Source organism: Palaemon carinicauda, chromosome 9 (genome assembly GCF_036898095.1).
Source record: "Palaemon carinicauda isolate YSFRI2023 chromosome 9, ASM3689809v2, whole genome shotgun sequence".
NCBI classification, from domain to species: domain Eukaryota; kingdom Metazoa; phylum Arthropoda; class Malacostraca; order Decapoda; family Palaemonidae; genus Palaemon; species Palaemon carinicauda.
In genome coordinates, this window is record NC_090733.1 from 69728372 (window position 1) to 69739469 (window position 11098).

Consider the following 11098-nt stretch of genomic DNA (forward strand, 5'->3'; position numbering starts at 1 on the left):
ACTCCTCTCTTCCTCTTCAGTGGGGTCGAAGCTGTCGTTGGTTTGAGACTCAAATCTGCGAAGGCGGGCTTAACAGCCTGGACGACAGGTCTGATAAGGGACCCAAACCACGGCTGCTGACTGACAGACGCAGTGTCAGACTCCCACTGGAGGGAAGGGGATCGGGCGATCCTTCGGAGTAGATACCACAGGGCCTGCCTGAAAGGAAAAAGAAGAAGATGGGTGCCTAGACCTCTCTGAAGACTTCCCCTCCTCCTGCGAGTGCGCTGTTCTGCGCTTGCGGGGGGGTGACCGGGAAAGAAGATGACCTTACTGCTCATGCTCCTGAGGGCTTGCTAGGAAGCTCGCGCATGGGCTCACGCTGGCGCTCGCGCGATGGAACAATCCCAGGTTCGCGCGGGCGCGCGGAGGTGAAAGAGCGGGCGAGGAGGCGCGTGGGCGGGCGGGCAAGAGTGCGCGTGGGCGAGTGTCTGCGACCAAGAGAATGACGGCGCGCAGGTGAGCGATGGCGTGTAGGCGAGCGACTGCGTACAGGTGAGGTTGCGAGTGGGCGATCAGGTGATCTCCTACGAGCGGGCTCGAGGGTGCGCGAGCGTGCTGGAGAGTGGTGGCGCACAGGCGATGGAGCGCGCGGTCTGGAGAAGACAGATGGGGCGCAGAACCAGCAGGCGTAGAAGCGCGTGAAGGAGACTGCTCGTGGGCGCGTAGTGTCTCATCCAACTCTGGAAGTGCGCACGGTAGAGGCTGGAACCTGTGCGCGCGAGGGTGACTGCGCATGATGGCTGACAAGAGGGCGAGTTCCGAGGGCACGCAGGTGATCGTTGGCGAGAAGGAGAAAGATGAGACTTCTTGCCTAAGCCCAGATCAGGAGATCGGTCAACAAAAGAACGGCCTACAATACCACTCGACGGCCTCTCACGAGAGACCGATCGAGTGGGAGCTTCGGAGGAGGTTCAGGCAACGGAAGAGGAGTCCCTGGAATTTTCCTTTTTCAAGGAAACCCTTGAAGGAGAAAGATCCCGCTTAGACTTCTTCCGTCGCCGGGAAAACCTCTCCTACTGGGAGGTAGACCACTCCCTGCACACTTTGTCTTTATCACACTGTTGACCTCTGCAGAACGGACACAAGGTGTGAGGGCCCGTCTCGACCGCCGACATAAAAGTCCCGCAAGGGCGGTCGGGTAAACCAGGGCACTTCCGCATGATAAAGAGAGAGGCCAACTTCAAAGCACACAACTGAAAGAAAAAGCAAAAAAGATCAAGGCTGTCAATATGCGAGGGTGAGAGCAGACACGTCTGACCAACACCCGAGCCAAAAGCGAAGTGAATCAGTTCACCGGTGTGTGAGGGGGGAGGGGTAGCTGGCTACCCCCCCCTACCCCCTCACTAACTAGCGAGGTGGTAATTAACCCTCGTTAAAAATCTAATGGCTTGTCATTCAGCTACGCCGAAAGTAATACCCTATGTAAATAGTGTGGTTTGTATTTCGGTTACGGAACAATTGTTAGTTAAAGTAAACGAATTAGTAACGTTGATTTTCTTTATAAGTTTGTGAATAAACGTATTGTGTTTTTTCGTGTTTCTTTTTATATTCATTTCCCATATTTTAATGGTGGTTGCTGGCACTCGGGGGGCGAGCTGCGGATGTGCTTTTGAGATAATACCTCCAACTCCTTATTTGGCATAGTAACAGTTGGTCTGGGTCATCTGTTACTGAACAGAGACTCTTTATCCAGAAGGAATCGAATCTACGATCCGCAACCCCTGAATTCCAAGTCTTAGCAATAAACTCAGTGGCAAAGCTGAGGCTTATCTCTCCCCATCCCCTTGAACGGGCAATGTCACACAAGAGACCAAGTTCACTAACTCCTTTGGCCAAACCCAAAGTGAGTAGGGACACCATCTTCAGAGTGAAGTGGCAATCTGTTGCCTGGCATAATGGTTCGTAGGGGGAACCCTTCAGAGACTGAAGAACCCGAACCATATCCAAGGAGGAGGTCTCACTTCTGACTGGAGACAGGTAAGTTCATAACTTCATATGAGAAGAGAAAGTTCCAGCGAAGAGGAAATATCTACTCCATTCAGCTTAAAAGCAAGACTGCCGAAACCAAGAGGAGCATTTCCTACTCCAAGTGCACAAGGACCTACGCTATTGCTGGAATAGTGGCATCAAGGGGAGCAATATTCATTCAACGACACCAACCACAGAAGACTTTCCACTTTGCCTGGTAGACTGCTGCTGATGATTTTCGCAGATGTCCAGACATCCTAATCGCAACTTGTTGCGAAAATCCTCTCTCAGAGAGGAGATGCTGGATAGTCTTCAGGCGTGAAGTCGTAGCGAAGCTACGGCTTTGTGGAAGATATTGGCATGTGGTTGTTTGAGTAGATTTTGTCATGGAGGGAGTTCTCTTGGAGGCTCCGTTAGGAGTTGCAGAAGGTCCGGGAACCATTCCGCGTGATGCCATAGCGGAGCTATGAGGGTCATTGAAAGATTGACCGATGTTCTTGTCTTGCTGAGCACCCTCCTCATCAGACAGAACGGGGGAAAGGCGTAAATGTCGATGTTGTCCCACCGTTGTTGGAAAGCATCTTGCCAGAGAGCGTTGGGGTCTGGGACTGGGGAACAGTACAGCGGGAGCCGGAAGTTCAGGGCCGTTGCAAAGAGGTCCACGCTTGGAGAACCCCACAAAGTCAGGACTTTGTTGGCTACTAGATGATCCAAAGACCACTTGGTACTCACTATCTGAGATGCTCTGCTCAGGTTGTCGGCGAGCACATTCCTTTTGCCCGGAATGAAGCGTGCCGATAGTGGTATCGAGTGGATTTCGGCCCATCTCAGTATCTCTACTGCTAGATGGGATAGTTGCTGCGAAAAAGTACCTCCTTGTTTGTTGATGTAGGCCACTACTGTGGTGTTGTCGCTCATCACCACCAGAGAGTGACTTACCAGGAACTGTTGGAACTGTTGAAGGGCCAGAAAGACAGCCTTAATCTCTAGGATATTTATGTGGTGCAGCACGTGGGGCCCCCCACCCTTTTTTTGAAGCGTCTGAAAACAGCATCAAATCCGGGGGGAGGATGAGAAGGTCCACTTCCTTTCGTAGATTCTCGTCTGTCACCCACCACTGGAGGACTCAGTTCCCCAGGTCACAAGGGGATCTGGATATCCGGGGAGTCGTGTGCTTGATTCCACCGGGACTCGAGTCGCCACTGGAGGGATCTCATCCTGAGGCGACCGTTGGGAACCAGACGGGCCAGCGGTGAAAGGTGACCGAGGAGACGTAGCCACGATTGGGCTGGGAGTTCTTCTCGTTTGAGAAAAGGTCTTGCGACCTTTCTCAGCCTTGCTATCCTGTCGTCTGATGGGGAGGCTTTGTGGAGAATGGTGTCTACAATCATGCCTAAGTATACCAGTCTTTGAGTGAGAAGCAGAGAGGACTTCTCGAGATTTACCATGATCCCCAGATCCTGGCAGTCTCAGAAGTTTGTCTCGGTGTTGAAGAAGGGTTGACACCGAGTCTGCTAGGATTAGCCAGTCGTCCAGATAACGGAGGAGACGGATGCCAATCCTGTGTGCCCAAGATGACACTAGGGTAAGCACTCTGGTGAAGACTTGTGGTGTTGTGGAAAGACCGAAGCACAGCACCTTGAACTGGTATATTTTTTTGTCTAGGCTGAATCTTAAGTACTGTACTTCCTTGAAGACGGATGGACTGGGATCTGGAAGTACGCGTCTTTTAGGTCCAGTGTGCACATGAAGTCTTGTGGTCTTACTGCTAGTCTGACCGTGTCTGCCGTCTCCATGCTGAACCGAGTTTTTTTTGACAAACTTGTTCAGAGCTGAGAGGTCGATGACTGGTCTCCAGCCTCCAGATGCCTTCTTTACAAGAAAGAGTCGACTGAAGAAGACTGGGGATCCGTCAAGGACCTCTTGGAGAGCACCCTTCTTCAATAGGGTCTAGACTTCTGCCCATAGGGCTTGCCCCCTTGCCGATCCCATGGCAAGGGAGTTCAATGACAATGGATTCCTGGTCAGGGGAGGTAGAGATGTTATGAACGGGACACGATATCCTAGACTGATCACAGAGATTGTCCAGGAGTCAGCCCAGAGTTGCTTCCACCTGTTTGCGCAACTTTATAAGCATCCCCCCACTGGTGGAAATGCAGGGGGACTGCCTATCCTAGCGTTTGCTGCCTCGGCTGCTCCCTCTAGGATTTTTCTCTCCCCTGGAGGACTTTTTGCCTTTCCTGTTTTTGACAAGAAAGGGCTTAGACACTGTTGTCTTCGCTGCAGTTTTTGTCGTCGTTGTGGTCTTGGTTGGACGAGACTGCTGTGGTGTTGGAGGTTTATAGGGCTTAGACGTTAAAGCCCTATGGAGGAGGGAGTCTTGATGAGACTTCCTCCACCTCTCAGCTGTATGTTCCACATCCTTAGACTCAAACAGATGAGACCCCTCTATGGAGGAATGTCCGAGCCTATTGATCTCGATGCTAGGGACCTTCTGGTGGAACCTTTCAGCTACCGCATCTCGACGTTTCAAGATGGTATTTGCCCACAAGTTCAAGACTTGGTGGGCCAGAAACTTGATCGTGCGAGTACCTGAGAGAAGGAAGGTTTCCATAGCTTTCCTGGTACGTTCCTTTGAGAAATCCTCGGATCGTATCAGGATACTTAAGGTCCCTAACCAGATATCCAACCACAATGTAGCTTGCATAGCATACTTCGTGACCTTCTCCTGGTTAAGGATATCAGCTGCCGAGAACGAGACCTGCCGGTTGGAGTCTCTCTCAAGAGGGACTCCCCTGGTTAGCTCTCCCAGCGAGTGGTGAAGAGGAAGAGCTGAACTGGGCTCCTCCAAGATCTCGAAGTACCTCCTCTGCTGTACGCGAGGAGGACATCTCGGGGAGCTGCTGGGCGATCTTGTCCCTGGTACTCTTCACCCCTTGAGACCAGTGCCGGGCTGCACTGGTCTTAGAGGGTTTTTGAGTACCAAAGATGCAGTCTAGGACCATGTCTTTGCCCTCTCGAGGGGGGATCTCTGGGTCGGAAAACCCGTTGAGAACCCTCATTAGAGTCAGAACCTGCCAGAATGCATGTTCTGACTCCTGCTGGTCTCCTACTGTTGTAGGACTTGCAGCGAAGTCTCCTTCTGTCCCCAAAGGCTCTTCTTGGGGAGAGTCGCGGACATTCCCTGAGTGGCTGGCTCCATCCTAGCCCTAGTGGAGGACTATGGCATGGTTTTGAAGTCTTTGAATTCCTTCCGGGGAAGGAGGTAAGACTCCAACATCGATGTGTGTGACATGTCCCTTCTGTTCTCAGACTGCGAGGAACTCTCGGCGTGAAGAGAGATTTCCTCCATTGGTGCGATGGGGGAAAGTCTCTCTTTGCGTGGTTCCCTTGGTGACGGGAGATCTTCGTCGGAAAGGGATGGAGAGTTTTTCTGAGGAGCAGGAAGAACTTGCTCGATGGTCTGCATGGAGTCAGTTTCGCCCTCGGGGAAGTGACCGCATCCGAAACTCCTCTTTTCCTCTTCAAAGGGGTAGAGGAAGTCATGGTTCCATGCCCTAGATCTAGAGCTATAGGTCGCTCTGATGAGGGATCAGACAGGACAGGCTTGAAAGCCTGGGTTATGGCTCTGATCAAGGCATTGAACCAGGGCTGCTGGCTGACAGACGACTGTCAGACAGATCCCCTGAAGGCAAAGGGACCGAATGTTTGCTGGGAGGAGTTACTGGAATAGGTGGGTTAGCCTTACAATGTAGCTTCAGGATCCTGAACCCTTCTGCATGAAAATGCTTCCCTTCTCCCACAATGCGCGATGGTATGTGCTTGCGGGGAGGGGAATGAGGCGATGGCGACCTTGCCAGATGATGTGCCTGTTGGTGCGCATGCTCGCGCGCGGGAGAATATTGGCGCTGGCGCGAGGGAGAATATTGGCGCTGGCGCGAGGGAGAATAATGGCGCTGGCGCGAGAGAGAATATTGGCACTGGCGCGAGGGAGAATAATGGCGCTGGCGCGAGGGAGTGTTGGCGTGCGTCCGTAGGAGAGAGAGAGCGCGTGCACAGGATAATGTTAGCGTGAGCGCGGACACGCAGGAGAATGTTAGCGTGAGCGCGGGCGTGCAGGAGAATCATGATGAGCGCGCGGGAGTGTTGGCGCGCGTCTGTAGGAGAGAGAGAGCGTGCTCATGCATTTCTGTGTGTGCGCGCAGGTGAGTGCACATGGTCAGGTGAGCGCTGGCGCGCAGGTAAAAGTTGGCGCGCAGGTGACGGCAACAAGGTTGTCGCCTCACCTACGAACTTGCACGCAGGAGAGTGATGGCGCGTTGGTTGGCGCGCAGGAGAGCACTGTTGCGCAGGAGAACATTGGCGCGCAGGTAACTGGCACGTAGGAGAAATTTGGCGCACAGGAGAGTGCTAGCGCGTAGGAGATTGTCGGTGCAGGGCGCATAGGTGCAGGAGAGCGCTGGCGCGCAGGAAATCATTGGCACACAGGAGAGAGCAAGTGCGCTGTGGTGTGCTGGCGCGTAGGTGACATTGAGCGTGTTTGTGCAGGTGATCGTGGGCTCGTGGGCGCATGGCGTGCAGGAAAGCGCTGAAGACCACATTGGTGCGTAAGCGCATGTTGGCGCACAAGCGCGTGAGGTTGCTGCCCCTTGTGAGGGCGAGCAGGATGGGTGGTGCTCCGAAGCGTTGGTGAATGACGAGCTGCTGGTGAGCGCTGGTCAGGGCGCGTGATGCGCAGGGCGAGGGTGATGGCGCGCAATAGAGCACTTTGGTGGAGCTTTATTAGGCTCATACAGAAACGGCGATGGAAGGTCGGCAGGTCTGTTGGATGGATGGTCGACGTGTCCTTTAAAAGGATGACCATCCACCGAAGGATATCGCGAACGATCTGCATAGAGGTCCAGGACCAAAGTCACAAGAGTGGTTGCAGGTGCAGTGATGGATGATTGGTCTAGAGGCTCCTCTGCAGGGGACTGCATTGAAGACGTTTAACCAAAGAGGTGTCTCCTCACCGCAAGTGAAGGAAGGCCTCTAAGGTGAAGAGGAAGGCGAGCCTTCCGACGGATGCGTCCTCTGGGGGTCGTTGAATCAACAAGCTGACCGTCAGCAGTCCCCCGAAGAGGAGTCTCTGTAAGTGAACTCCCCCGAGGGAGAGAAACACTAGCAGGAGAGACCGATGATGAACTTAATTTCCCCCTAGTAGGATGGTCTGGAATGGGGGAAACTAAGTCAGCAGCTACAGTAGAGTTTGGAGTGGCAGAGGAGATGGGTGATGTCGCATGAGACACCTCTGACACAACAACGTCGACAAGTGTCAGGGGATCTACCTCTGATGGCGACGACGATTGCTTGACAGAAGCACCCATGCAGATGAACTCAAGCAATGCCTCCTTGGAGGGCGACCCCGTGAGCCCCAAGTTGGACCAAATCTGAAACACGGGCATTAGTAACAAGGCCTCCCCCAGGGGGAGAGGTGGTGCTGCTTCGCTAGGGGAAGCAACCTCATCTCTCGAGACCTGGGGTTGATCAGAAATAAATTGGTCTATGCTACTACTCGACAGTCTCTCGAAAGAGACCGACCGCGTAGGAGTTTCGGAGGAGGTTTTACCGATGGAAGAAGAGGCCTTGGGTTTTCCTCCCTTCGAAGCAACCTTCGAAGGAGAAATATCCCGCTTGGACTTCTCCTTCGGCCGTCGCGAAAACCTCTCCCACTGGGAGGAAGACCACTCCCTACACTTGTTGACACTATCACACCGTTGACCTCTGCAAGAAGGACAAAGGGCGTGAGGATCAGTCTCGTCCGCCGACATAAATGTTCCACAGGGACGGTCGGAGAGTCCAGGGCAGGTGAGCATGGTCGCCGAAGTCAACTTCACACACACAGTCTAAGAGAAAAGAGAAAACAAAAAGCATTAATGGCTGCCAATTGTCAGCGAAGATGAAGAACAGCAATGTCCGTTCACCATCCAAGCCGAAAGCAAAGTGAGCTCAATCACAGGTGTGTGAGGGGGAGCAGTAGCCCCTCCCTACCCCCCGCTAACTAGCGGTGTGGGTAGTTAACCCTCGTTAAAAATTAATTGCTCGTCATTTCAGCTACGCCGAAAGTAATACCCCTATTAAATAGCGTGGTTTGTATTCTAGTTACGGAATAACTAAATGTTAATACCTGTAAATTGAATAGTTATTACAATATAATGTAATAATAAATAGAAAATAATACAATACATACAGTACAATACTTTACATATACTAAATATACACTTCCATGTGTACTGTACTATTATAGTTACCCCTATTATAGACTAGAGCTACATTTTCTGTTGTCTGAACACATTTTCTTCAACTCTGTGATGGGTGACTATTTTATTATCGGCCTGATTGGCAAATCTTTTTACTTAAAGTGAAACATTTATCGTAAAATGAGTAAAAAATATTCGCATCTCGTTTTGTAGCTTGAAAATTTCATAAGCAGAGTCTTTCGTGAAGAGAGGTATGACTGTACCTCAACTTACAAAACTTAATTGGTTCCAAGAAGCTGTTTGTAAGTCAAATTACGTTAAATTTTGGCCTAAGGTTCGCTAAACCTGAAGCCCATACCTATGATTTCCATTTAGAAAATTCAACAAATAATCGGGTTTCATATGATACAGATATCTGGTTATCACAAATGTCATTTTGCTTACTACAGTATATCAAACACTATGATATTATTTTATTACAGTATTTCCTTAATTTATCTGTTATTTTTAGTTGGATTTGTATTTGTATCTCCAAATATTTGTAAGTTGAGGACCTTCTTTAACAGTAATGACACTGTTAAAACACTGGAGCTTTTATTTGCCAGGACTTTCGGACGTATAGAAAACGGGAGTTTTCATCCTATTCTCTATGGAGTCGTTCGTAGCAGTGTTCATCGCACTACAAATAGTTCCTCACTCAAGTGAGCTAATGATTTATTGATTTTTGCTCTGCTGTATTCAGTATTCGCAATTAAACACTATCTCATTGCTCCTATGTTCTGGCAAGCAGAACATGTTTCTCTATGCTCGATAGCCCAATAGACTAGTATTGCAGTGTTAATTATCAATTATACAAACTTAAGGAAGTGAATACTGAATACCCACTTAATAAAAGGGTGAGTTGTAGCTTCACGCTCTAGCATCTATTCGAACATGGACTTGGCTTCCATTTTCAATGATTAGACTAAATAGTGTAAATTAAACACACGCTCCTACCTTAACCTTTTGTTATTTACATGATAAATAAAATAGGAGCTATGATTATATTGCATATTCCAATATTGAAAATAAATAATAAAGAAGTGTAAAATATAAAATGTTGAGCCCTTTACTCTATTTGAAAAAGTACGGTACCTTAAGACAGCACTACCCATCAGCGTTTTCCTCAACTACCGGGTAGGAGGAGGCTCCTGTGGCATGTGATAAGATGACAAAAGGAGCAAAATGGGTATTTTCTAGTAAAATCTGGAGCTTCATTATTAGAGGTTTCCGCCAGTAGTATACGCGATTCAAAATAGTGTACTTGCAAAGTTCTACTCAATTATGCAAGTTTGTGTCCTAAATGATATGACACCATTCTATAATTAAACCCTGATATTGCACTTTTATAAATGAAACTAACTAGCCTAACCATAAGCTATACATTTGAACTCTTCCTAAGACAAACCAACTTACGGAGCCTTCGTATATCAGCAGTCAATTCCTCCCGTGTGCATAAAGAATGGACACCAACTAACCTAAACTTCCCAGTAATATTTTGGCAGAGTCCTACCCAGCACTATTACCGCTCACCAGTACATAGGAGCTTAAAGTTTTTCTTTTTCGCGAGCGAAGCGAGCGCACGGCAGAGCAAAAACCATTACACTATCAAAATATTACCAAAATCAAATGGTATTTGCTCCACCACGTGATGGCTTCGCTCACGAAAAAGAAAAACATCAAGCTCCTACATACTGGCAAAGCAGTAATGGCTCTGGGTGGGACTTTACCGGAATATTACCAACTTCCTAACCTAACCTAACCCACAAGCTGCATCCTTATCTACTTACTTAACGGGAGCTCACATCACCCTGCGAACCCCCTTACACTGCCGTATACTTAGTATATCATACATACAGATGGCTGCTATCATACATTCACCCATAACCTACAACCATTATAATAATATTCATCCATAATGATTATGTTCATTACTTCAACTTACTGTATCTGCACCAGACGGTTGTTGGTCTGGTTGAGGAGTCCCAAGTACGGTTTGGGTGACGGATCGGAAAAGGTCCATCTCTTCCCACTGAATGTCCAGCTACTTAGTTTATTTTTATTTTTATTTTTTTATTCTGAGATTAACTGATTTCGGGCATACGCCAAGCTGTCATGAACGACAGGTTAGGCTTAAGGTGAATGTCTTTCTGATAAGGCCAGGCAGACTCCTATAATTGTCAGTTAAAAATTTCACTCACTCTTATAATACTTGTACTGGAAATATCTCTTTCCGCCTATTAAACTTAATAGCTTTCAACGTGTATCGCCTGTTTCTTATGGCGATTGGCGAACGATGAATTAAAGACTTCGTAAGACACTTTCCGACTCATTTCACTTTACACACCAGCTGATTTGACTGTGTGTAGTCTGTGTTTACTTACACGTAGAAGACACAAGTATTAAACGACGGCCGTTGGCGACTGTCGAGCGTTTACATATCCTGAATAATATAATGTTTTTAATTGAGTCAATGAGTAAAATAATTACATATTCTAAATAATATAATGTTTTTTAACTAAGTCAATGATTAAAATAATTACATATTCTAAATAATATAATGTTTTTAATTGAGTCAATGAGTAAAATAATTACATATTCTAAATAATATAATGTTTTTTAACTAAGTCAATGATTAAAATAATTACATATTCTAAATAATATAATGTTTTTAATTGAGTCAATGAGTAAAATAATTACATATTCTAAATAATATAATGTTTTTTAACTAAGTCAATGATTAAAATAATTACATATTCTAAATAATATAATGTTTTTAATTGAGTCAATGAGTAAAATAATTACATATT

General features: G+C 47.9%; 1 protein-coding gene across 2 annotated transcripts in view; it reads right to left on the reverse strand.

The window, feature by feature from the left end:
* The window catches only part of p115 (General vesicular transport factor p115), a 764785-nt gene extending 754112 nt beyond the window's left edge, over positions 1 to 10673 (reverse strand). Inside the window, exon 1 of one of the 2 annotated variants that reach the window (XM_068380069.1) lies at positions 10234 to 10673. In XM_068380069.1, the coding sequence (XP_068236170.1) occupies positions 10234 to 10311 (78 nt within the window). In that variant the 5' untranslated portion in view covers positions 10312 to 10673. The remainder of the gene's footprint in view (positions 1 to 10233) is intronic. The other variant, XM_068380070.1, reaches the window with a different exon arrangement.
* Between the last annotated feature and the right edge of the window lie 425 nt (positions 10674 to 11098).